The sequence below is a fragment of the Ammospiza nelsoni genome, chromosome 13 (genome assembly GCF_027579445.1).
Source record: "Ammospiza nelsoni isolate bAmmNel1 chromosome 13, bAmmNel1.pri, whole genome shotgun sequence".
Taxonomy (NCBI): Eukaryota; Metazoa; Chordata; class Aves; order Passeriformes; family Passerellidae; genus Ammospiza; species Ammospiza nelsoni.
The window spans coordinates 14,513,971-14,541,672 of NC_080645.1; the positions used below are offsets into that span (position 1 = coordinate 14,513,971).

At 43.9% G+C, this 27,702-nt stretch overlaps 1 protein-coding gene across 1 annotated transcript; it reads left to right on the forward strand.

Moving 5' to 3' along the window:
- Positions 1 to 337: 337 nt before the first annotated feature.
- Positions 338 to 27,361, forward strand: PDPR (pyruvate dehydrogenase phosphatase regulatory subunit). Its single transcript, XM_059481227.1, has 18 exons — positions 338 to 505; positions 906 to 1,205; positions 3,473 to 3,606; positions 4,610 to 4,691; positions 4,783 to 4,946; positions 5,916 to 6,037; positions 6,836 to 6,953; positions 8,336 to 8,485; positions 11,447 to 11,639; positions 13,401 to 13,525; positions 15,170 to 15,325; positions 15,428 to 15,561; positions 15,948 to 16,096; positions 17,418 to 17,530; positions 17,879 to 17,973; positions 18,594 to 18,683; positions 18,956 to 19,138; positions 20,018 to 27,361. The coding sequence occupies exons 2-18, from the start codon at positions 979 to 981 to the stop codon at positions 20,420 to 20,422; spliced, it is 2,640 nt and encodes an 879-aa protein (XP_059337210.1). The 5' UTR covers positions 338 to 505; positions 906 to 978; the 3' UTR covers positions 20,423 to 27,361.
- Positions 27,362 to 27,702: the final 341 nt, after the last annotated feature.

Sequence of the window (27,702 nt, forward strand, 5' to 3'; positions counted from 1 at the left end):
GACGCCCGCGGGGGGAGGGGCCTCGCTTGGCCACGCCCCCGGGGCCGATCGGGGCGGGTGACGCACGCGCAGGGGCGGCTGTCGCGCGGCGGCCGCGGCCGTAAAGCGCGGAAGGTCAGGCCGGCCTCCCCCTGGCCCAGGTGAGCCGGCGCGGCCCCGCCGAGCCCGGCCCCGCTCCGCGACCCCGGCGCGCCCGGCACCGGCACCGCTCTGCGCCCTCACTCCCCTCCCGGCCGCCCCGCAGCGCGGGGGCGGGGGCGAGCAGGCCGAAGCGGGGGCCCCCAGGCCCGGGGCTCCCTGACACCCCGCGCCCTGACACCCCCGTCCCTCAGGCTGCCGGCACGGAGCGGAGTCTGCGGGCGGGGGAACCTCCGGTGCTGCTGCTGCTGGGGGAGCTGCCGCAGCAAGGCCCTGGGGTAAAGCTTGTGGTAAAGCTGTTCCCGGAGGGGCCTCTCCAGTGCCCTGTGCCAGTTACTCTGACCACAGACTTCGTTTCCTTCTTCAGGTAAAGGCCTGGCAGCGTTAATAATCAAGCTTATTTGTGCCCTAATGACTTCTGGCTTTCCGAAGCATTCCAGAGCATGATCTGTGCCTGATGGCCGTTTCAGCCTTCCGTGTCACTGATGTGAGAGCTTTTCCACCTTTCGTTTGCTTTTTTGCTCATTGTCAAGTTGCACTGTGTCAAAACCAAAGGGGTAATGCTCTGTTCCTATTTAATGGTCTAAGTTTAAATCTTAACGGCAAGGTTGTTGTTTCAGGAGTAAGTGCCCTCCTGAAACGGGAGGGCACTTGTTTGCTCATCAGCTTTCTCATGTCCACTTATACCCGGCACACCACGTGATGTGTCCTGCTGCCAGCCCTGTGTGTCATAAGTGGTAATGTGAGTCTCATCTTTTCCTTCCTAGAAGGAGTGGTGCTGAGGTAACATCTGAGCACATCTAGGTGGTGCTTTAGCAGAAGAGAGAGAGAGCAGCCGGGATGTTTCTCCGATTGCTGTCCGATATCCAGTGGCGGGCGGCTCACCCGAAATGGAGGAGGATGACCGGCTCCCAGCGCAGCGCCTCCACCACAGCAGAGCCTCACCCGCTTTCCCTGCCAGCACAGGCACAGGTTGTCATCTGTGGTGGTGGAATCATGGGCACCTCTGTGGCCTATCACCTTTCCAAGATGGGCTTTAAGGATATAGTCTTACTTGAGCAGGGCAGGTAAGGATTTCTGGTTAAAAACCCAACAAAGCAAAATTTCTATGCAGAGCAATATCTCCTGTAATGTGTTATTTCTATCTCTTCACCTTTTCCCTGGGGGAAATAAGGTTATGCAGAACATTAATAACAACACTTACTGCCCCTTCCCAAGCACAGGGCTGCTGTGCAAGGTGAAGAGTATCCCTTGTGTGATTGTGGTGGGGTGGCCATGGCTGATGGCAAACTCCCCTGCAGTAATGCCATTTCCCTCTGCATGACAGAGAGAAATTAAACCAAGAGAACTTGTGGATCAGGTTAAAGATATGGATATTGTACTGCCATGGGCAAAACTTATCCTAGGGAGAATTAATCTAAAATAATGGCTTTATTTAATGACAGTTACAATAGATTCAGGTAGTGAGAAACAAAAAGCAGGCATTAAAACACCACCTTTTTTTCCCCTCTACTTCAATCCTGCACTCCAGGGTCTTCTACCTCCCCACAGTGCCCTGAGCAGCATGGGGGTGACACAATGGGGTGTGATCAGTAGTGGGCTCCAGTGAGCATCCTGCATGTGCTGCAGTTCCCATCAGGAGAACTCTGCTCTGGTGTGGGTTTTCCATGCATCACAGTTCCTTTGGGAGATATCTAGCTGCTCTGCTGTTATCACAGGTGACCATGTAAAACAATGCAGCTGACAAAGATGATGGACCATTTTAAAAGAATTAAAAATCCACGTTACTTCTCAGCCCCTGCTGACCTCTCAGAGCAGGATGCTGTTTGTGTCTAAAGTATTACACAGCCAGCAAAGCTCCAGAGATTGCAAGAGGTTATAAGCAGGCATCACTAAATCATAGCCTTGTAAGCTGGTTAAATGCTCAGATTATCCACTTTGTTGGAGGATTTAGTGGCTCTCTGTAAAATAGCCAAGGCTGTTTTGGTTTGGCTGAGCAGAAGTGCCCTCAGCGAGTTTGGTCAGCTCTCTGTAGCAGAGCTCAGAGTTCCTGTTGAAAGCTGTGCATCCCAGCATTTCCCCTGTTGTTTTAGATGTCCATTTCTGAGGGTCATTCGTGGTGTTTTAATGAAGCAGTTTGAGGATCCTGGGCACGAGACACCACTGAGACTTTAGGGTGTGAAGAGGTGTTTATGGTAGCAGCTTCTAATGCCCTAAGTAAGTGCTGGACTGTATATTTATCATCTGCTTTAGAGCTTCCCACCTGATACTGCCTTCAGGAATAATTAGCTGTGGTTCCTGGAGTCTCTGTGGCTGGGAAGCAGCAGGTTCTTTCTAGCTGCAAAGAAAAGGAATTGGGTATTCTTATCTGAGACCTTGTGAATGGGGTCATTCTGATGGGGTGCTGGGCTGTGTTTGCAGGGGAATGTCTTTTTTGCTAGCTTGGAGCAGGGTTTGAACAGCCCATTAAAGATCTGCAGTGAATTAAGATGCTGTGTAGGCTCAGTCTGTGCATGCTCAAGGAGAAGGAGGAATATTGCAGTGGCAGAAATCTCTTATGAGAAGCACAGCATGGCCAGACTGTGCTTCAGCTCTTTGGGTTGTCACTGAGTAGAGGTGTAGCAAATATTCCTTACCCAACTGAATCTTAGGTTGAATTACTAAGAGAATATAGATGTGCTAGGCTGAAAGCAGTTGTGTCAAATGCAGAAATGCAGGATGGCTTCAGCAGCAGCAAAGGTAACCTGTAATTGTTGTGGAAGCAGGCTGCAAAGGAAATGCTTAAATCTAATTGCCTTGTCTTCCCCTGTCCGTGCTGCATGGAGTTGTGTAGGTTTCTGTCTCTAGAGCAGCTCTTCACCAAATTGCTCAGTGGTTAAGGGACAAGAAACATGTGTCTGTCTATGGCAGTTGTTATGGAGTGAGAGGGACTTGCTCATACTGTAATCTTCAAAGATGCAGGACTCAAAACCAAGTTAATTTTTATTTGATGGAAATCCTACTTTGGAGAAGGAAAGAATCAGGCAGCTCAACTGAAGTGTAAGATTTTTTTTTTGTTTTACAAAAAGTGCTTTTTTTGAAAAATGTCAGTTTTTAGGACTTGTTAAAGAGAAATTGTCTTGGAATGCAATGTGTTTTCAAAAGTGAGTGAAAGGAATATAATTCTAGAGGTTGTGTCAGCTCTGCATCGTCCAGCTTAGTGTAGTTCTGATGTGTTTGGGGGAGAAGTTGCTGTGTGGTTTGTGCTGCCAGTGGAGCTGCTGGAGCAGCCTGGTGTGGAGTGTGTACCTGGCAGCTGTACGATCATGGCCCTTCTCTGCACCTTCTCCTGCAGGTTGGCTGCTGGCACCACTCGATTCTGTGCTGGCATTGTGAGCACAGCCAGGCCCATGTCCATAGAGCTGAAGATGGCACACTATTCAAACAAGCTCTACCAGCAGCTGGAACAGGAGACAGGAGTGCAGACAGGTACTGAAAGTGCCAGAATGGAGTAATCTTTGGGAAACTGAAGTACTGACACTGAAATATGTGTGAATAAGCAATAAAACAACACTGTCTGTGGTTTTACAGTGTCTTAAGGCTTGAAAGTCCCGTTCAAAGACAATACATATGGACCTAATCAGATGCAAAGTAATGTCACCAGTGTAATCAGAATGGGGAGAAGAATATCAGATGGGCAAACTGAAGGCAGACTACCTGCAAATTGTGACAGTTTGCACGTTGTCTGTAACTTGGGCAGACAAGGAATTTTCACAAGGACATGGAAAATATATTGCAGTGACTGGAGCAAGTTGGCTTGTTCTGTGCACTGATTCACTTCTCAAAAAGAAAATGTGGTTAACAGGAGCACTGAAGCATAGGCAAAGCTGTGTCTCTTACTGCAGTCTAGCCCTGAAAATAACAAAAAAGATTATGTTTAGATTCTCCCTCTCCCTCCAAAATGTCTGGGCATGTACCTGATAGGAAGAACTTGATCACTAGAAGTTTTCTTCTGATAAGAACTTGTCATGTATGTCAGACAAATGAATACCTCAATAGAGGTTCATAACTATGCCTGCAATTAAGATGAATACTAATTTAGTGCAGGTGTTGGAGTGATATTATATCTGCTTTTAGTTGATGAAGTTTTATTCTTCTGAGTAGTCATTAGATCACTTTCAACTTCTCTCTCTTTTAATAGCTACCATGTGTGAAATTCAGGGGGTTTTTTATAAACAGTATAAAAGAATATGGAGTATATGAAGTAGAAAGAGAACGCAATTAAAAATTAAACTGCTTTTTAAAAAAAGTTTTCTCATGCACTTTTTAATTACTAGCTCGTAAGTGTTCAAAGTTGTTTGAGGATGTGAGATTTCCAGGCTCCTGAGTAGTGGAAGCAACAAGTCTGCAATTATATTAAAGCAGTGAGTCTGAGATGGAAAGGAATTGAAGATCCTGTCCAAATCTGACTTGACTTTGGTCATTGTCATAGGGTACATGAAGACAGGCTCTATTTCCCTGGCTCAGACTCAGGACCGACTGATCTCTCTGAAGCGCATTGCTTCATCGCTGAAGTACGTATGAGCAGGAAATCCAACTCGGCTTCTGTGTGCACCAGCTCTCCTGCAGGGCAAATGACATCGTGTTTCTTGTGTTCTGTGGCAGTGTCATGGGAATACCATGTGAAATTATCAGCCCAAAGAAAGTGGCACAGCTCCACCCACTGATCAACATCCATGACCTTGTGGGGGCCATGTATGTGCCAGAAGATGCACTCGTGTCTTCTGCCAACGTGAGTCTGGCTCTGGCAACTGCTGCCTCACGGAATGGTAGGAGCTTTTTTTATCTACAGAGTGCTCTCCTGCATGATAGCTATGGTTGCATCTCTTTTGATATTCTAACTGAGCCCTGAAGACCAAAATTCCCTTATTTCTGTGAAGCTTGGATTCTTAAACCTGTTTATTTCTGAAAAAGCAGGCTGATTTTATGTGCTGAATGTTTACAGGTTTCCTGGGATAGTTCAAGCACCTCTTTGATGTCCACAGTGGTTACATATTTACACCTGTTTGTTGTCCTTAGTGGTTACATATTTCTCTGAAAAAGCATGCACTCTTTCCTTCCTAGAATTGACTCATAATTACACATCAAAACAGTTAATTACCTACAAATGAAAAAGAGTGGCTGAGCCTTGTAGAGTATTTAATTGAGCACATGTGCTTTGGAAATAGGTTTGGAAGTGTATTAATAAATGCTGTTTGACCAGTGTGTGGTTTAAAAGTTGGGGGAAAGGTTAAATAAGGTAACAGGAAATAAAGATCATTAAGGATGAAAGTCCATCAGATCAGAAGAAGCTGCTTAGGAAGATACCTCTCAGTTTCTTTTAGCCCAGGTTGATCGCATACTGCTTATTGATTTTTTTCCCCACAAAATTACTTATTTCCCATAAAAGAACCGGTCATGCCATCTGAAACTACAAATTTATTGCATAAAGGAATTGTAATAGAAAGAAGTCCATAGCTGGAACTTTTTTTTTCTGTTGTTGAGACTGGGGATCTGTTTATCACCCAGATTGTCACATGGGAAGATAAACTGTAGCTCTTCACAGTCTCAGCCTGTACAAATTGTACATCTGATGTTTTACAAATAATAGGGTTTTGCTTAAGAATTACTGAGTCAAGAATAGAAATTTTGTCTCCAAGAGAAAACAAGCATTTTGGTTGAGTGTAAGGGTTTAAAGCTAGCAGTCTGACACATTAGAAAGAAAGTTCATGGCATGCTGACTTTGTAATCCACTGCAGGTGTCCAGATCCACGAGCGGACGAGTGTCAGTCATGTCACAATCCAGAGGGGCCAAGTGACCGGAGTCGAGACTGACAGAGGAAGGATTCAATGCGAGTTCTTCGTCAACTGTGCTGGCCAGGTTGAATTATTTAAATCTTTTCTTTCTTGTTTCTGTTGCTTAAGAATACGCGCACTTCCCTCTGGTTCTTTTTTTGTTTGTTTGTTTTCCTTTTGGGATTTTTAATGGCTTGTGCTTTGGCTTGGTTTGCTAGAGTAGATCAAATCATGTTGCTCATCAGCTTATCCCAGCAGGATAAGGAGGAAAAGCAGTGCTTACTATTTGCAGTGCACCAGAGGCTGGGTGTTAACCTGCTGAGCAGTACCTGCAGCTTGTTGGTACAGCTCTGTCCATGGTCTCTCTGCTGGGAGGTTCATCCTTCTGACAGGAAGAATGTTGCTTTGGCTGTTAGGGAGACAGACCCTTCTTTCTCACTTCCCTCATGAAAAAATTGTTTGCTTTTACTCCTTAGTGTGATGTCTTCTCTGCTAGAAAATGCACCTGATAATTGCAATTTCTCAGCTAGCAGCTGTCCCCCTTGTTAATAAAGGGTCTTAGTTCAGGCACCTAAATGCTGACTATTCTGCTTCTAGGTGCTGAACCTAGTACTGACTTGGTCTACAGATCTTATATTGCTTTTGTTTTGTAAACTGGTACTTCTTAGTTTTGAATTGGGGCCCCACTTTTCTAGTCTTTATCCAAAACAGTTCAAATTCTAATAAAAGAGGAAAAAATCGTGTCTTTTAATGTCACGGGATCTGAACCAAATCTTGGTCTTTTATGAAAGCAAAATCAGAGAGGTGCTTCTGTCCTGCTGTTTTCCTGAAGCTGTTTTGTTTTTTTCCTTTTCCATCCTGACCTGCGCTTTTTTGATTTCAGTGGGCCTATGAGTTGGGCCACTCTGGGGAGGAACCAGTGCACATCCCAGTCCATGCCTGCGAACACTTCTACCTCCTGACACATCCTTTGCAGGAGCCTCTGTCAAGCAGCTTACCAAGTAAGGATTCTTCAGCTCTTCGCACTTTTCTTGGTGAATTATACCTGCCTTTCCAAGGTGACCTGTATTTTGTGACAAAAAGGCCAACCTCGGGCTATCAGTCCTCAGCACATTTGGGATTGTGAGGTCCTTCTCTCTGAATTGCTTTGAATATCCTTTTTCAGTGGTAGAAAGAATATCTTTCTTTACTCTTGGGGAAGCTTTTCCTGCAGAAAATGACTTTGAGAGTTCATCAGCTTAGCAGGAGAATGACCTTGACTCTAGCTCGAGTAGTAGTTGTGCCTGAGTCTTGGATTGTTGCATTTCTGGGCTGGAGAGTGTGCTAGCCTTGGCACTATGTTTTCCTTGCAGGCTGCTGGCCCCAAATGGCCCATCTATTCCTTTCCTCCAACTGAAGCTAAGGCTTTACAATGGCATTTACATGTCTATGAGCTGTAGGGGCAACCAAACACTTGAGGTAATTGCTCCTCCCCCACGTTCTAGCTTTTTGATCTTTTTTAAAAAAGCCTTTGTGTTTGAAAACTGTGGTTGAGAAGTAGAAAGCTTTACTTATTTACTCTCAGTTGTTGGCAAGATTTTTGGCTTCTAGTGAGTCATGTATACACTGTCCAGGGAATTGAGATCTCTGGATGGAGTCCAAGTGCTTCACTTTTATTTGATGAATTTAAACCTCTGTGTGTAGATATATATAGATACATGTATGTATATTCACATATATGTATTCTCAGCTTTTCTGAACATGGCAAAAATTGCTGTGGAGCATGTCAGGTGGAGTAACATAAATACTTCAAGTTGGCACACTACCAGTGGAAGGAGCAATCCAGTCCTGATTGGTGCTTGTACTCACCCCAGTGCTGCCCACGGTCTTTGTGGTGGTGGCCTGCAGTAAGCTGGATCTGATACAAATTAGCTGTTCTTAGAATAGGAAGAGAAAGAAGGGCAGGGCCGGACGTGTCTTGGTGGAAGGGCTGGGGTGCAATTTCAGGGGAACTAAGGCAGTATAATAGCTGCCAAGTATAATAGCTTCTCAGTGCCACAAGGATTCTGAATCCCTCTTGTGTCCTCTCACTCCTGGGAACACTGTCCTGCTGGGGCTCCTCTGGTTTAATTCAGTTTACTGTGCTGTCCAGAAGTTAACAATCCTGCATGGCTGTGGTGGGAGCTAATGGTTTATCTAAACTGGCTCACAAGGGTGTCACATGAGAACCAGAATGGTGTGACAGCATGGGGCTGGGGAGCTGAGACTGTCCCTTCTCGTGTTGGGAGATTGATGGCTTGGCCTGGTGTGTCACTAGCCCTCCATCATTGGTGTTTGGGACAACAGCCTGAGACAGATATCCCTTCTCTCAATTCCCTCCTCACCTCTTCCCTTCCCTCTGCAGCTGTTGTGGACCCCGATGGCAGGATCTACATACGCAACTGGCAGGGTGGCATCCTCTCAGGAGGCTTTGAGAAAAACCCCAAACCTCTCTTCACGGAGGGACGGAACCAGCTGGAGATCCAGAACCTTCAAGAAGACTGGGATCATTTTGGTATGTTAGGGAAGAAAGGTTCCCACAGCAGTGAAACATGTGCTTCAGCAGAAGGTAGACTTCATGGCAGTGCCAGCTGTCACTGATCTGTGGGAAAGATGAATGTGCTCTCAAGTTCACTCATCTCTTCATTTGTCAGTAATTTGCTGAAAAACCATTTACCAAGGGCTGCAGTATCTGAAGGGAGCCTACAGGAGAGCTGGAGAGGGACTTTTGACAGGGAGTGCTAGAACAAGGGGAAATGGCTTCCAAATGACAGAGGGCAGAAGTAGATATTATTAAGAAATTTTTCCCTGTGAGAGTGATGAGGCACTGGCACAAGTTGCTCAGTGTTTAAGGTCAGGTTGGATGGGACTTGGAGCACCCTGGTCTAGTGGAAGGTGTCCCCACCATGCCAGGGTTAGAATGAGATAAGCTTTAAAGTCTTTTCCAACCTAAACCATTCCAGGATTCTGTGATTCTTTGATATATGTGTAATGTTTAAAAACACCTTCCAATCTTCAGCATGTATTACCTTCCTCTAGAGCAGCAAGGTACTACATCAGCTTCCCAGCACTGTTCTGCCATTTCACTTGTTGACTGTCAGTGCCACATGCTGCTCCTCTTGTGACACAGTAGATCAACACTGTTGACCTGCCACACAGCTGTGGTATTTTATTTCTGCAGCTCTCCATCAGGGACTGACAAGTGCATTTCTATCAGTGGCAGTTGCTTTGTGGACAGAAGTTGATATTGTGGCTTCCCAGACTTTGTCCCACCATTGACAGTGGTTTATTATATTCCAACTCTTCTGTATTTCTCATTTTATTTGAGTCTGAGTTTGTATTCTGCATGTATTTTTACATGGAGGGCTCTTTCTCTAGGAAAGAGCATAGCATGATCTGTGAGTCCCTTTCTTCCCCAGCCACTCCTATCTCTTTGATGCCTGGTAAGTTGGTATGTGCCCTCTCATCTTCAAATTTGCCTTGTACTCAGGAATCCAGCTTTCCCTTCTATCAGAGCTCTCTGCATCCCTTGTGAATACACATGCCTCTGTGACCCTAGGCATGAATGGAATTTCACTGATTTCTTTCTGCAGTCATAATATGTTCTTCCAGCTGTGCTTCAAGTTAAATTGAATAATTTTACTTTGATTTCCGAGAGACACCATACTGATACTGTAAAAGTTTTAACTCCAGGGGGTGAAGCCAGGATGGGGTGCTGTTTTGTGCTGGCATATGCTAAAGGTTTTTAGATCCCTAGATGCCCTTTAGATCCCTAAAGACTTGCTTGAAGATATTAGCTTCAGTAATGAGTTGCTCAAGCTCTGCACCCACTTCATTTTTGGTTTTCATTTGGATAAAATGAAAAGGCACTGCTTGCTGGCGCCCCCAGATTGCCCAGGCTTCTGAAGCAGCTGCATACTATGTTCCAGCTTTGCCCTTTTATCCGTTCAAATGTGCTGAACAGTTGAGCAGAGTCAGAGCTAACTCAGGCAGTATTTGATCCTTTTCTAGGGCCACAGTTCCTGGGGTTTGAGCTCTTGTATTACTACTTTGATCTTTGTCGTTGGAACACCTTTTGATTTTAAAATAGTCCGTGGAGTTGCTTAAATTGGTCTAGATACGAGAACAAATCTAGCACTGATCTCTCTTTTTATCAATAGAAAAATAGCCTGTAACACCAGGCTCTCATTCTAGAATTCTAATGCTTGAGAGAGGGAAGAGAGAGAATGGGTCAGTTCTGTTTGTAGCTTCTTAGGTGATGTGAAATCTGATTATTTTACTGCTTGTGCATAAAGCTCAGGAGTGTTCTTAGGGCTGAATCTTGAGGGCTTTTATCTGGAGTACTAAGCAGAGGTAACTTTTGGGCAACAAAAGCCAAGTAGATACCTTACCCATTTATTAATGCTCTCAAATATCAGACTGTGAAGAGTTGCTGAAGGACTTTTCCAGCGTGACTGGGCAGTGAAGCAATGAGGAAATCCAACGAGGATAAATGTGAAGTGACACAAATGCATGGGTGTGTGTGGGGATGGTCTTGTTTTCACCATATGACATGATGGGCTTTGAACACACCTTGAGGGGTTGTATTAGTTCTGTTAGTTCTGTGAAGACATCAGTGCAGCAGTGGTTAAAGCAAAAGACAAGTTAGGAATTACTGGGAAAGGAGCAGAAAACACTGTTCATTATGCAACACTAAATCCTTGTTTTGCCAGATGCTAGTTCCTGTTCTAGGCTCCCTGTTTCCAGAGAGTATCATAGGGCTGGAGAAGGTCTGGAAGAGCAGCAAGAGATTTATCAAAGCTTGGAATAGTTTGCAGGAATGGAGTGACTGAGTGGGCTGGGGAAAGGAGATGGCAGAAGGGAAATAAAGAGAGGTCTATAGAATCTGGAGTGGGATAGACAGGCTGGAAGAGGGATTCCTGACCACTATCTCTTCTAATGGTAGGAGGCATAAAAAGAAATTGAGTGTGAGCTTTAAAATAAAAGGCAGTGATTCCTCATACAACAGACTTTAACACATGGGACTCCTTGTCTGTGTCTGTTGGATTTTTTCATGAGGCTGGGAAAGACTGGTCTAGTACTTAAAAGAGAGACCAATTTATGGGTTTCTAAATACAGAAAAATTACTAAATTTTTAGGAAATCCTCTGAGCTGATGATAGGTGGAGGTTTGCAGAGTGCATGTGACAAGGCTCCTATACATTTGCCTGTTTGTACTCCTCACTATGTATCTATTTGATGTCTGCTCCTGTTTCCCAAACAAAACTGAACAGTGCTCTTGCACTGTTGAAAATAATACTGGGCTCTTGGTCTGGATCAATATGACTGCTTTTATTGTAGGCTGTGTGATCTATTTTGAGTAGTGTAATTCCAGCAAATAAGCCATTTCTCCTGTGACTATCAAAACATGGAAGCAGTTTCCACCTGAAGCAGCTGAAATGTGTTGAGACTATTTTTCTCTTTTTCTTGGTTCCTAGGGCCACTTCTGAGTGCCCTCCTGCGCAGGATGCCAGGTTTGGAGGCTCTGCAGATCATGCAGTTGGTGAATTGCCCAGAGTCCTTCACCCCAGACATGAGATGCATCATGGGAGAGTCGCCCACTGCACGAGGCTACTTCGTTCTGGCTGGCATGAACTCAGCTGGCATCTCCTATGGTGGGGGAGCAGGCAAGTAAGTGGTCTATCTCTGTTGTGTGTGTAAGTAAGGCTTTAGCCAAGACACTGCACAGATGATCCTCCTATGTAGAATGTTCTGGTTGGTATTTGTCATCTCCTCTGACAAAGGCTCCTCTTTCATTTCTGACCTGAGTGGAGGAGAGGAGCAGTTGCTGTTTTCTGATCATGTTCTCCAGTGTGTCTTTAAAACCTGTGTTGGATTCTCCTCCTGTCCTGCACATCTCTCCTCTGGCATCACATCTCACTTAGCAGCTGGGGATCAAGTAAGCTTCATTAAAGCTATGTCAGAGGAGGTCTAGGTTGGATATTAGGAAAAGGTTCTTCACCCAGAGGGTGATTGGATACTGAAACAGGCAAGTGGTCACAGCATCAAGCCTGCCAGAGTTGAAGAAGCATTTGGACAATGGTCTCAGGCACCTGGTGTAATTCTTGGGGTTATCCTGTCCAGGGACAGCAGTTGGACTCAGTGATACGTGTGCATCTGTTCCAGCTCAGGTTATTCTGTGATTCTATGATTCTATAACTGGTATGGTTTTTTTTAAACTACCACTAAGAGATAAAAGCTTAGCAAAGCATATATTCCCTCATCTCCTGTGCTTCATGATCTCCTTTATCATTTGATTGAAGTCTTTAGATCAATCAAGTTGATAGAGCAGTTAATTCCTCTGAAAGCAGTGTGAATCTGTTGCTGATGAAACACCATGTATGTGATGACAGTGCTGACAGTAGTTTCAGACTGTCCCTTACAGTAAGCTTGGGGTGTAATAATTTCCCAGGAAAATCCAGTTCCTGTGTAAATGCAGATTCTTAGGCATTTAAATGTGATCTCAGCAGCAAAGTTGCTGAATGATCATTTCTCCCTCTGACTGCCATTTAGTTTTGGTGACTGAGCATTCCTTCTGCCACACAGCCTTCTTAAAAAACTGCTTGTTTTTCATGCTGGTGTTAGTATCTACATTTGTCTTCACTAGTTTTTCTATTGTCTAATAGTTTAACTCACCAGAGAAACAACTCATAATTATTTTTTTGTTGTCACATGAAATACAAAGAATCTTTTCAGTGAGGTTCTCTTAAGAATCAGTCATTTCTGGAGGTAAAAGCACTGTTTGTTCATTTGTTGCTACAGCCCCAAAATAAACAGTTTAGCTTGCTAATGTAACTTTTAATGATCAGTTCCAAACCCCTTTGTTTTGTTGTCTACTGGCTGTGAACGGAACCTTCTGCTCTGCTAAATTCTGAGTTGCCTGTGTCCATTAGCTCTGGAGAATGCCTTCCTCCTTCACTGCTGAAAGTGTAGCTAAACATAACTTGGCTGGCCCCTCGTGCTAAATGAATGCTGTCAGTGGTAGTTTGTGGCTGAGCCTACACCAGGCAATGAGAAATAAGAAAGTAGAAACACTAAACTCAGTCTGAAATGAATTTGCACCTTTTTTTGTATCAGAACCCAAGCACTTGACACAGTGTCAGCCAGGTTACCTGTCAAGGCTCTGGCTTAATTTAGCACATGTCCTGAACTTCTTGCTGCCCTGTATGCTTCATCCTAATGGGCAATTAGTAATTTAGAAATCTGGTGGGTGCATTTTACAAAGGGAAACTCTCCAGATTCTGCTAGTATTTAGAATACCGTGTTACATGTCTTCTCTCTCTCTATTGTAAGAAATTCTCAAGTCCAAGCTGCTTTCCTTCTGACTTCCAGAGCTACACTTTTCCCTTAAGACATTAGCTGATATCTCAGTCTGTCTATTTCTTCCATCAGGTACCTGGCAGAGTGGATAGTAAATGGGTATCCGTCGGAAAATGTCTGGCCCTTGGATCTGAAACGTTTTGGAACCCTTCAGAGCAGTCGCACTTTCCTCCGCCACCGTGTGATGGAAGTCATGCGTAAGTGAGGTCTCTGTGTTTAGCTCTGGCCAGGCTGTCCAAGTTTTTGCCCTTTGCTACACTGTCTCTCCTCTGCTATCACTCTGAGAAACATTTTCCTTCTTCCTGACCTCCTTCGTGGCAATGCAGCCTCTTCCCAGGAGAGAGGAAATTATGAGGGTTTTTTTTGTACAAGCAGTCTTATTAACTTTTCTAAAAAAATGCTGTTGGTACCTTGCTCTCTGCTATTTCTGTGCTTTGCCTCTGATATAGGGAAATTTGTATGTATCTCTGTAGGATTTCAGCCTAAAAAAGCAATGCCAAGGTCTTAACTGGGAGTGTTACACTGTCTCAAAGATTGTTATTCTTTGCACATCATTACTGTGTGGCAATACCTTCACTTCCAACTTATGGCTGGGTGACCCAGTTATCTTGTATAATTCAGAAGTCTTCATAGACATAGTGCTTTCTCCTGTCAAAGTTTGTGATAAATACCTTGCAGAATAGATTAGAGATGCCATTTTTCTTGTCTGAAGCCATGCTTTGTTTCCTCCTGTTGTTTGAATATCTGTCATATTGTCTGAATATTGTGGATGACTTCTTTTCAAGTTCGAAATAGAAGCATGAAGTGCTCCACAAGTTGCATAACAGGAACAATTACTTGAATACCAAGTCTAAACTAAAAACATATGCTCGGGTGAAAGCAGAGAAGCTGAGTAAACCTCTTAGCCCTGCTATATCTGGGGAATAAAAACCTTATGCTGCTTTGACCTTCTTCCCAGAAAAAAATCATTTTATACTCTGGGCATTATTCTGCAGTCGCTTTCCAATACAAACCTCAGTTCTGATAGCCACAGTATCCCTGTAGTTTTTACAGTGTATTCCCTTTTTGAAGTGTTACATTCCCATGCTAATCTAGTCTTCCCAATACCTTCTCTTTCAGGAGTACCAATTTGAGATATTGTCAATAAATTCATTAAATTGTTAGCTATGAGACAGAAATTATGGAAGTATTCAGTAAGAGTTAGTTGGCTTATCTTCAGTTTTAAGCAGTTTTTGACCTAGGTAGAATCTTAAGAATGCTTGAATACTACTTTATAAATATTAAGTTATTACTCTCCACTGATAACTGAGGAGGATGCTTAATGTTTTAGGGTAACTTGTTTTCTAAATAAAAATATTCTATAATAGCTGAACAGACAGAGAAGCCATTTGGAAAAGCTTCAATGATTGCAAAAGGCTGAATTGCCATTATTTAAGAAGGCAAATGAGATGGTCCTTGTAACTATGCGCTCTCTACCCCAGCATTAGCATTGTCAAAATATCTGATATAATGCACTGCCAGGGAAGAATCCTGCATAATTAATGCTAGTCAGCATGACTTCATGAAAAATAGAGTTTTTGTTATTCTTGCAGAACTGTCATGAGACCATAAGTATCTATAAATATAAGTGTTCTGTGCAAATATTGTTACTCTGATTTTGAAGAGCTATAAATGGATCAAAATGGATTTGTGGATTTTCAAAACCAGGAAAAGGAAGGTTGGGAGCTGTTTTGAGGGAGTTTATTAATGGTTCAGATATTAATAAGTACTGATAATCTGGAAGAAAAGTTTGGATAAAGATAATCACTTTGCCTAATAAAGGATCTTTATGACCATTGCAGCCCTCATGTATGATCTGAAGGTTCCCCGCTGGGACTTCCAGACTGGCCGGCAGCTGCGCACGTCGCCGCTGTACGACCGCCTGGACGCACAGGGAGCCAGGTGGATGGAGAAGCATGGATTTGAGAGAGTCAAGTATTTTGTCCCACCTGGGAGCGGTGAGATCATATTTTCCTCTGCCTAGTGCTTCCCAATTGGTCTCTGTAAGGTCTTAATTCATCCAGTTGAATAATTTTTCCTTTGATTTTTCTTTGTGTTAGATCTGCTGGATTTGGATCACAGCAAAACCTTTTACAAACCAGACTGGTTTGATATTGTGGGTGCTGAAGTCAAGTGCTGTAAGGAAGCAGTTTGTGTTATTGACATGTCATCTTTTACCAAGTTTGAAATAAGTGTAAGTACCTAGGAAGGGACCACCTGGTAGAGGTGACCTTTAGTTTATTATTGTCTGCTTTTGCAAAAAACTCTGTGTCCTATTGAGGATAGATAGAGGAAGTCACACTGTATGGCTAAATTCAGGTGGTACCACAGTATTTAGCACAGTTTGGGTTTTGTCTGTCAAGGGCCCAGTTTATAGAAATATCAGCTTAGTCTGTACATAGAATTTGACCTCCGGCACTGTGGCACTGTTGTGTCCTGTTACGCTCGAGACGTCAGTGTCACCATCATCACAAATTGAAATAATTTAGGCCAGGATGTTGATGCGATCTTAAGCTGCCCCAGTGGATTTGTTTTGCTCAGGCAGCTTGTCTGACTTTCTCTTCCTTTTGATTCATGTAGTCCACCGGAGACCAGGCCCTGGAGAATCTGCAGTATCTCTTCTCAAATGACCTGGATGTGCCAGTTGGGCATGTTGTGCATACAGGAATGCTTAATGAGAAAGGAGGGTATGAGAATGACTGCAGCATAGCCCGGCTCAGCAAGCGCAGGTGGGTGTGCAGACAGCATCTTTAGCCATCACCCTTCAGGTGTTTGAGCCTTTAAGGGCTTCTTCATGGAGACCACAAAGTTTCATCACCACCCTGAACTAAAAAGTCTCACTTCTCCACTAGTATTCCTAATTCAGTAACTCAAGTGAAAGGGAGCTTCTGAACTTAAAAACATTGGGGAAAATAAGCCTTTTTCCAGGATTACAGATGAAAATAGATTTCCTCAAAATGTTAGGCCTTTAGAAGTTTAATTTCTTAATTGAGATACAAATTGTTTTTAGCAGTCACTGGAGTTTAAGTTAGGTAACCATTTAAAGTGCATACTAACTCCTGACCAAAGTCCTTACTAGAATTGTGCATTGAAAATACTGCTTTTTGATTATTTCAATTTTCATTGCAGTATATGTATTCTAAGTCTCAGTTCTGCAGTCTTTTATCATTCTTTTGTGCTCTCTCATGCAAGTTGACATGATCACAGGATTTTACCCTTAGACTCACCAGATTGGGCTCTCTTTGGCATCCAGTGAAAGCTTTCTTGCTTTTAAGAACTTCATAGCCATGTCCCAGCTGAGTGTTGGATTTATTTTTCTGGATGGTTTTCTATGTGTGTTTTCACTGTATTGGTGTGAAAGCATTTTGTTGCTTCTCTTTCAATTAGAAACAGCTTTTCTTTCTCTTCCACTTATGTCTGCATTCATGTATTGCTTGAAAGTATTGTCCTCTCTGTGATACCAGTAGCTTCTGTCCTTGCCTAGTGATTTCTACAGATGTTGATGTACTTTAACGCACAGTTTGTATCAGACACACACACAAGCAGCTCATTTTCCCATATCAAGTGGTGTTCTGTTTTTGGAAACTGTTAATAATAACCACCATTGTGTGTGAAAAGACTTCTGCTTTGAAGAAAGCTGTGTGAACCATCTCTACTCTGTGTGAAGAAATTGCTGTGTGAACCATCTCTACTCTGACTGTCAGAGTAAATAGAATCACTGGTGGTGAAAAGCTGCAAGTCCTTTTTTCAAATCAGTTGTGACCTTTGAGATAGTCTGTCAACTTCCTGCAGAATTCCCTGTGTTCCACATGTAGTCACTTCTTGTCGCCAGACCACTGGTAATGCTTGAAGTGGGGGATTTCTTTTCATGACAGATGTAATGGCATTGATCCAGAGACTTGAGCTGTGGTTTTCACAAACCAGCTTGTTTTGATCTTCTGTTAGCTTGGAAACTGCTGAATGGCTCCAGTAGTTGATGAATGAAGAATGAGCTGATTCACTTTGTGGTTGTTCTTTCATTGTTTCTTGGGTTTGATTTGTCTGTTCCAGCTTCTTCATGATTTCCCCTACTGACCAACAAGTTCATTGCTGGGCCTGGCTGAAGAACCACCTGCCTGATGACAGCAACCTGGTCCTAGAGGATGTGACCTGGAAATACACAGGTAAGAAATCACTAAAAGCAGACCTCCTCAGACAGCTCAAAATCACAAATGGTGTCTCCTGCTGCATGCCAGTTAATTGTTTAAAGTGCCTGTAGTTGCGATTTATTCTCCTTTCCAAACATTTAGATGAAAACAGCAGTTCAGAGACTCTTTTCTGGCAAACCATGAGCTAGAAGACAGCATTCTTTTACTGTGGACTGTCAGGAGAAAGTTTAATGACTTTCTCCTCTGTTCTTAAATGTAAACACACCTGTTGGTTCAATAAGACTTCAGAATTGGAGCAGCATGTTAGACACTGGGCAAGACTTCTCCAGTCTCATCCTAATGCTGTTTTGTTCCCCTCTTTAGCTCTCAATCTGATTGGCCCCCGTGCTGTGGATGTATTGTCAGAGTTGTCCTATGCCCCAATGACTGCAGAACACTTCCCCTCTCTTTTTTGCAAGGTGAGTGACTTCTTTTGTTCTCACTCTGCTAGGTTTTTCAAAGCATGGATGGAAGGACAGGAAAAATGTTTTGGATAATTGGAGGGGAATTAAGATATACAGGAAGGTTTACTGCAGTTACTGAGCTAGGTTGGTAAAGAACTCTCTAGGCTCACTTGTCTTTGGATTGTGTTTTCTAAATATATAGGTGAATATGCGTTTGTTTTCAGTATTCCTCTCACTGTAGACTTGTCACCATTTGATATCTTGACGTGTTTCATATAATCAATTATGAAGCTGTCAGAGGGGCAGCTGGGATTGGGGACTCTGACATCACTGTCTCCTATCAGCCTGTTTAAAGGCTGAGCAGGTAGTTGCTATTCAACCTCTGTCTTGTATCTAGAATACAACCTGTGTCCTGACCTAGTTCCAGGGCTTGTTGCCAAGTGTCAAGAAATGACTAACAAGTTTGGATAATGTGACATCACTATTTGAATTGGAAATTTAAATTTGTTGCAAGTATGTGCAGGTGGCAAAGGGGAGAGAGGTCTGGGCAGTGTGCATGTGTTATGCATTATACTCCTTCTGGATCTGTGTGCTGTGTTCCAGTTTGGATGATTTCACCCCCTCTGATTCTGCAGGAGATGAGCGTGGGCTATGCTAATGGCATCCGTGTCATGAGTATCACTCACACAGGAGAACCTGGCTTCGTGCTTTATATCCCCATAGAGGTAAGAGTGCACTGCAGCCTGAGCTAATTAAAGCAATTGCTTGCATGCATAAATCGGAAACATTTTCCAAGTTGACTCCAGGTGATGAAATGTCTGATTTGCACCACAGGAAAGCTGCCTGCAGGCACCAGGGGGAGTTTTTCCGCTTAATATTGCATTCCAGTGGAGCAGAGCTCTCGTGCTTCAGTGGCAGGGGACAGTGGCATTCCTGGTGGTGCCAGATGCTGCTGCTCTCTCCTGGTGCCAGTGTGTGTTTCACCCTTCCCTTGCAGTACGCCCTGCACGTGTACAATGAGGTGATGAACATGGGGCAGAAGTACGGCATCCGGAACGCCGGTTACTACGCGCTCCGCAGCCTGCGCATTGAGAAGTTCTTTGCCTTCTGGGGCCAGGATCTGGATGCTTTTACTACTCCTATGGAGTGTGGGCGCGAGTTCCAGGTCAAGCTGGATAAGGTACACCACCTTCTGCACAGAGTTTGGTGGGAGAGCAGAACTGGACTGAAAGGCTGCCAGCCAAGCAGATGGATGTGTCTTTATGGAGCTGTGTGCAGTAGCTGTAACGTATTCTTGTACTTCAGCAGGCTGCTAGAAATACAAAAATGCTCTGTTTTCCTCCTACCTAGGCAGCATTCCCAGTGACCTCTGCCTGATGCTGCTTATGTGTGCAGTGCCCAGTGTGGCAGAGGTGCTCTGTACCTTACAGATGCTCAAATTCTTGCTTCTCTAAACTGTTTTCCTAATCTGATGAGGCAAAAGCCAGCCTGTGCACCTGGTGTCATTTAATGATGTTAAATATGAGACTAGGCACCAATAACAGGTGTTCTCTATTTTTAATAAAAGAGGGGAGTTTGTAGAACAGTGTAGAGCTATATCACGCTTTTGTGGTAGCAGGTGCTGTTGCTATCACCGTCTTGTTTTCTTTCTTCCATCTTTGCATGAGCCAAAACAAATGCTTGTATTGATGCAAGAAAAGAATATAATGACTAAGGACATAAATTTCATATTAGTGACAGTTTCCAAATGATTTATAAAGAAGGGTAGTCTTCTGGAACAAGAAAAATGGCAAAAACTGGAATGGAGACATGGTTTTCGCTAGAGTGAAAATTAGAATTATTTTTTTTCTAAAGACCAGCTACACAAACATTTCTGTGTGTTTTAACATCTGGAGCAACAAACATGACAGAAAAGCTATCTGAGCTGGGCTTCTTGTGTATGGAGACAGCCCATTTGATAGGGCATAAATTGCCCTTGTCGGCAACCTATTCTGCTGCAGCTGAGCAGCTGCCACACTTTGTGTCCCTCACATCAGCTGATGCTCCCTTTTCCCCACAGGGAATGGAGTTTCTTGGCCAGGAAGTGCTGCTGGAACAGAAGCAGAACGGGGTGTACAAGCGCTTTACCATGTTCATTCTCGAGGACCATGACACGGATATGGACCTCTGGCCCTGGTGGGGGGAGCCCATTTTCCGCAACGGCCGCTACGTGGGCAAGACCACCAGCAGTGCCTACAGCTACACCCTGGAGCGCCACGTGTGCCTGGGCTTCGTGCACCACTTCGACGAGCAGACGGGAGAGGAGCTGGTGGTGACCACTGACTTCATCAACCAGGGCGAGTTCGAGATCGACATTGCCGGGCAGCGCTTCCAGGCCAAGGCCAAGCTCTACCCCTTCAGCTCCCTCTTCGCGCAGCGGCGCCGCAAGGATGACGTGGAACTGAGTGGCTACCAGAGGGAATAGTGCTGTGTAGACTAGACCTGCCCCTTGTCCCAAGCTGGAGTCTTCTCCCACCATCTTCCAGCCCTTTCTCCTCACCTCATATATTTCTTTCTTTTCCTTTCTTGTCTTGCAACTTTTAAACTTTTTCCAGTGTGTTACATTTTGTATATTTTAAAACTTTCATTTTCAAGCTTTCCCAACCCTGTCTGTCTCCCTCCTTCAACCCTTGCCAGGCTCCCCTATGCCCCAGTGGATGAAGCACAGTGCTGAACATGCAGAGATGCCTGTGTAGGAGTGAACCCCACCAAAGGCCCTGGCCTTCTAGTGATGGGAAGGGTTGGGGTGAATCACTGAAGACTGCACCCTTCCTCTCTCCTCTCCAGCATAAGGCATGGGACAGCAGGTCTTTGCTGCCTGTGGTTCAGGTGATGGCTGACCTCACCCTGTTCTCCACATACCACGTGTTAGAGGGGTTGGTGTGTTGATGCACACGGCAATAGAACGATCAGCTACCTCACTGGCATGAGACAAAGCATTGTGTGAGCACAGCCTAGAGCCTAGAGACAGGTTTTGGTGTTGCCCAGCCTGTCACTGCCCTCCTTTGTCCACCGCTTTGTTTTTTCCCTAGCAGGGAGTAGATTTAACATCAGAGTATTGAGATGACAGTAGTGTTGGTAAGTGCATCGTTGGTGGGATTGAATTTTTTTGTGTGGGGTCACTGAAAGTAAATGTCCTTCTATAAATATAGTCAAAGATCAAAATGTGCATTTCACTTCTATAAAGGAATGTTGTTTTTTCTTTTTTATTAGCAAGAATACAGATTTCTAACAAGGATAGATGTTAGTGTTTAATGTTAAATAGCAGTGTTGAAATGCTGCTTCTGTTTAAGCTGCACAATATACAGTCTCTTTGGGGATTGTCTTTCACTTTGTTTATGTGACTTGGTCAAACTCATCTGGCAAGGTTCATGGAGAACTTATGTTGGTTTGGGGAACTTGAGCAGCAGGAGGGGATATTATCTTGTAGTTTTAGCTGCCTGTGGTTATTTTGAAATTGTAGGAAAAGACACAGCATTTGTCTCACCTGTGGTGTGAGAATCACTGGGTTTTCTGTTGCTGGTGAGAAAAAGTCTCAGCAGCTCCTGCTGGACTCAAGAATTTGTCTTCTGTTTTCCTCCTCAAATCTGTTGCACGTCTTTGTCTCTCAGTAGTACCTCAGCTGAAAGGGTTGAGTAAGGGAGTGAAGGGAGCATGGCAGTGGGATTATAAAGTGCTTTTCCTCAGCACTGCTCTTTGCATCTGGCTTCTCATACAGATACTCCAGATGGTACAGCTGGAAATTCAACCCTTCTTCAGGTGTCAAAATGTGCCAGTTCAATCACTGATGGTAAATGGTAAAGAAATAGGGCGATGCTGAATTGCCTTGTGCACATTTGCATCATCTTCTTCATATTTTGAGCACAATCAAAAACCAAGATGCTTTTCATTTACTTGAAAAAGATCTGTTAAATGTTTTCCCTGCCTCAGATACCACATACTTCTCATGGTCTTTCTACTTCAGTATCTGTTTTGGACTTCAAACACAGCCTTGCAATGTTGTCTGCCCCGTTAGCTATGTGAACACTTTCGCTATGGTCTAGAACCACTTCTGGACACTTTATTTTCCAGTTAAATGGTGAGCATCAGTAGTGTAAATATGAGCCCAAAAGTTCCCCTGGTTCTTGTTTTAAGTTTGCTTTCTGCTGCTTTAGTTGCTTTAAGCTGTGCCTTCAGTTGGGTCTGTGGCTGCCAGTTCAGGAAACTGTAAGGGAATTTAGGATTTGAGCATATGGTATATAGTAGGTTGAATGTAGATATCACTTCTCTGAGCACGCCTTCCTTTGTCTGGGGTGAGTTCCACTGAAATGTGTGGCTTCTTCCAGGATTTCAAACCTAGTTCTGAATTGAGATGTGCAGTTCTCCAGTTTCTGAAAAGGAGTAACCACACTGGGGCAGCTTTTTGAGATCTGGCAGCTCAGAGTACTCTCTGCAGCTGCTGTAGGCGAGATTCCGCCTGCTTGTCATTTCTGCCAAATTCCCCTATTATTGCTCTCTGAACTGAAATTTGCCTGGTATGTTAGAATTAATCACTTAAATGAAAGGTTCATAAAGCATCTAATAGCAGTTTAAACTCTATAATTAGTTGCATATCTTTTCTGCTTAGAGAGATACCATGATCCCACTGTTCCCATGCTGGACGTGTGTACCAGGGAGGACCTTGGTCCTTGTCTGTTGGTTTTATGGGACACTGCTTTGCCTTCCTTATCCATGGAAATAGGCATTCAAACAAAGAAAGAGTTTTGTATGTGATATTTAGGATGTGGAGTAGCCCTTCTGCTTAGGGTCTATTGACCATCTGTTATAGCTGAGAAAGGCATGATACTCCATTAGGAGAAAGGGAAGTATAGGGCCAAGGTGGGCTAAAGTTTGTGTTGAAACTGCTGAAGAGGGATTTTAGCTTGAGCTGTTCAGTTCTCTGCAGAGTTAGAATTAGTTAAGACCAAACTGGAAAGCTAGGAGCATGCTGTCCTTTACCAACCACTCGTTCCAGCTGCATTATATTCTTCCTGTGATTATTTTTTCCTTTTCCCTAATTTAATGGTGCCTGCTAGTTCCTCAGGCAACTTTTCATACACAGATGTCTCTTCTCCAGCAGTTCTGACAGTAAAATTGTGTTTTATGAGCTACTTTTGTCATTATGTCTGCTAAGGTTTATTTTATGTCTGGAAGGTTTATTTTATGTCTAGATCTATTGACTTTTCCATACCAAAAATAGAGAGTGGAAATAGTTTTCCACCATGATGGTAGATATAGCAACACTTTGTGTAACACTGTGTTTGCTGTTTGAGACTTGGGTGGTTTGGTAATTGTCAGTCTTACAGCTCATTAACGCCTACTCCAACCTTCCCTGCTATGAATTCTCTTCTTGTTTTATATCAGAACCTGAGAGGTCTTTAACTGCTGCTCAGGCTTAGTCGATTTAATTTCTGGTGTAGCTATTTTTAAACTTAAAATGTGAAGAATAGTTTGCCTTTACCAACTTGAACACCCGTCAAGAGGACAATTGGATCACGTTTTAAAATAGTGATACCAAGTTGGAGGAACATCCTTCTAGTGTTGTGTTTTCATCTTGAGGTATTAAGCAGTGATGTAATACTCTAATCCCTTTATCTGATGATTAAAGTAGAGTGCCTAAAAAAAGAACAACTAAATCTGTTGAAGAGTTACTACCTTTAATATAGCTTCAAATTAGAAAATTAAAAATCAGATATTTGAAGCTGCTGTAGCATAGTCTTTACATCTAAGATGGTAAATAACAGGGACTGTAAAACTCTACATCCTGATTCTCATCATTAAAACTGTCTTAAAATGCTTTTTCCTATAAAAGGTGGTTTGTTCTCATTCTGCACAATAAGACTATGAACCTTAGTTTGGGAAACACAAAAATAGCATCTCTCTCTGTGGCAGTAGAAGGGCAAATGGCCTCATTCTCTGCTGAAGCAGCAGCTGCAGGTCTGCTCTCTGCACCTCAAGTGTATCAGTCACAGGGTTGTTACCAGTTCTCTGAGTCTTGCTGTCCAGAATGGGAGCAGCCCTGTAGATTCGTTTCATAGAGGCATCTTTGCAGGGAAGGTAGCCAGGGAATCCATCTACATGTGCATCCAAGGGAGGGCTGGCTTGCCCAAGTGCCATCAAGGGAACTTAGGGAAGACATAGCAATTCCTTCCATTAAATGATTTTTACAGAGATATTATATTGTCTTAACCTTGATGTGTCCCTTCCTAAGTTATTCTGTTTTGTTAGACCTTGAGTGAGTAATGCAAGGCTTGAGTTAAAGTGGTACTAGAAAAGCAGGAGTATATGGTTCATATTTAACAATCTGAGGGTAAAATTAATAGTCTATTTCTAGAATTATGTTTTCTTTTTCAGGAGGATGTGTTACAGTCATTTTCACATCTGTCTTTGCCAGATTTACTTTCTGTTTGTTTTCTCCAGTATCTATATTTGATAGGACTTGCTGAACAGTTTCTTATTTTGTAGCAAAGAAAGGAGGTTGTGTCAAACTTCCACTGCATCTCCACATCTTGGTGTAAGCTTGGATTCCTCCTTTCTGCTGTTGCATTTGAGTTGCCATTGATCATGTTACTTTTCCTGTAACACCTCCAAACTCTGCTGCTGTAGAATTTCTCATGCACAAGGTTCTTCTCTTCCTTCTACCTGATGTTTTGTCATTGGAGCCAGGTTGGCCCTAGATCTGTGTCTCTGCATCAATTTAACTTATTCAACTTTTGTATGGTGCTGATACCAACATCAGAACTCCAGGCAGGTTTGTAGCTGCTATAAATCCCCTCATATAACCCTCCCTTTCCCTGTGCCAGGATTTTCCCACTGTCCTTAACACTTCTTTAGTCTCCTCCTCAGATGGCTGAGGGCATTAGTCCTTTTGCCATCAGAGAGTGAGGCATGGCAAAATAAAAATTGGTGGAGGGATGATGGAGTGCCTGAGCTGAGGTGGAAGGAGAGGTGCAGTGAAGGTTTGATCCTTTGCTCATTATTCAGCTCCTTAAGCCCAGCCTTGGAGAGATGATGAGCTTCAATTCCCAGCTCAGCTTCGATTCCCATCTTCCTCTGTAGCCTTGATGCTGGACAGGTGAGAGCCCTGGCTCCATGCAGAGTTGGGACAGCATTAGCACTTGTTTCCCAGCACACATTTGTCCCCCTCATTGGGATAAAGGAAGTGGTTCCGCACAGGAGAAGTGGGGACTGTGTGCACTTGGTTGCCTGGAGCACTTTTGTCTCCCTGATACATTCTTGTAGCTGTAAAGGTACAGCACTGACATCACCAACCTCATCCTTCCAGCACATTTGAACAGAATGGTGACATGTTGGGAAGAGATCTGTAAAAATGAGGTAGTTCCCATGTCAGGGGAATGGGGAGTTGCTTGCAAGGACAGAAGTAATTTTTATTTAACATACAGCTTTTGGCTGCTGGTAATGGTGACCAAAATGTTCACAACCTTCACGTTTGTCTTCCCAAACAAGTTTATTATAATACTGGGTCAGAATAATTTCTGCCTATTTTGGGATGTTTTCCTGTTTTAAATGAACTTTTTCTTACTTGATTGTTTGAATTTCTGTTAAAAAAAAAAAAAAGCAGTCATGGAACAAAACTCAAGAAAGGCAGGGTTTGGTGTCATCTGATGACTTCAAGCTGTCACTAAAAAGCATTTGAAAATTTTCTTTGCACTTTAAACTTTCCTTAAGTATTATGGTGTAGCAGTATGCTTATAGCCCTTGGCATGAGTAGTCCTTGCATTTGAGAGAGGAAAAAAGAATGAATATTTATAAATGCCTTAAAGCCTTAGGTGAGGTGTTTGGGCACTTGCTGTGCCTGCCATTTGATTTCCTTCCTGGAAAGCTGTGTGCTGTGCACCCAGAGATGGTAATTGTGAGCAAGCACTGGAGGATGGTGGAAGCTGCTATTGCAGTATGAGACTGGAATTTCTATGGAGCTGGGAGCCCTTGTGCCTGTCCAGCTGCTGGGCTGACACCTTCCTGTTTGTCCCCCCCCACCAAATGGATTTATTCACTTTTTCCTTGTGGTGTAATGGGTTTTCTTCTTTCTCTAAAGAAGCCTGGGCTGGTGTAGAGTACTCCATGGGTGTCCTGTTGCATTAAAGGAAACAGAATTCTCTGCCTGAAGCTTCCCTGCTGTACCAGCTGACATTTGCAGGCAGGAGTCAGGAGGAGCGGGAGGGGAGGGGATCTGCCTGTCGTGTTTGCTGAGATGGCTCTGAGACTTCTCATCTCCCATTTGTCTCAAAGCTGGGCTGCATTACTGATGTCAGGCTGGCTTCTGGGTTACAGCATAAGGCAGAGCTGCTTTGCAGGTGTGGCACACTGGGCTGATGTTCTGTTAGAGGTTCCACCTGCTTGGAATGAGGAATCTCAACAAAGAGGAGCAGTGCGTTATAATGAGGAAAGTGTTCACATTAATATTTGCTGATTTGTTAATACTGGCAACAGTCAATCTTTCCACACAGATCCTTGACACCTGCTACAAGCAGAGTAGATACTTGGGAGTTGTCAGCCATCCCAGCTAGGACCTGATCCTTTTTGTGTGCTTTGGAGGAAAAACTGTGCTGTTGCCTTTCATCATGGCACCTCTAAGGTTTTTTCCATGCTAAAATTCCCTCCTTTTCCCGTAGTGGGAGAGATCTCACTTCTTCCAGTATAATCAGAGACAGATTAGTATCTCTGAAGTTCTTGACAGGTTCTCCTGCATATCCTGGTCAGGCTTGCAGCAGGACACTCATCCAACCCCCCCTTCATGCTTTTGTCTCCTGAGACGAGATTTTAAAAGGGCTGGGAAGATTTCTGATGCATGCTGCTGACGGAATTTGAAGAACAACTGAAGTTTGAGCCTGTGAAAACACTCTTCTAGTGCCTTATGTTTGTGAGTGCTGTGCAATGGATGTAGCTAAGGTGGGACAGACAAGGAGCAATGTCAGCAGCATGGTTGCCCATCCACTATGGCCGTTTCTGCCCTCGCAGGGCTGTGGCAAGCAGGTACCAGCAGGTTGTCTCCAGCAGCACAGGGAGGCTCTTGAATCCCTTTGCAGTGTGGGGTCAGAAAAGGCTCATGCCAGGTCCTCTTCCTTCAAGTGGAACAGTGGTCTCACCTCTGCTGAGTTTGGATTTGGAGGGGTTCAGGAGGGACAGAGCTGCTCTGATTGCCAGACCCCGCGGCAGAGGACGTGGACAGTTGTTCCCAAGCGCACAAGTCAGGGTGAGTTTGCTGCTCTCCACTGAGGCCATGTTGTCATGTATGCTGTATTTATATCATGCTTGATTTCATTTCATATTTTGGTTGGCTTAAATGTTGCTAGGTTTGTATATTAATAAAGAGGCATTTTAACTACTTCTGAATTTTGCTGTTAGTTATACAAGACCCTTGTGTGTCAGAATCCAAATGCCCCTGGTTGTGTGGGTGGGATCCTGCAGGGACACTAGGCTTGTTGAATGGTCCAGCCCTGGGAGCTGGAGTGAGTTCTGGGCCTGCATCACCCTGGGGAAGTCCCTTCCCTGCCTCTGCCTGTATTCACAATCAAAATTATGTCCTTCAAGTCATTCCCTCAGCTGTGGTGGGGCTCAGGAACACGGGCTGCATGGGACCAGAGCCTCTGTTTTAGGGTCCAGGGTGGTTGGGACATGGATGCGGGGTCTGGATGAGCAGTGGCATCACCAGCTGCTGGGCTCAGG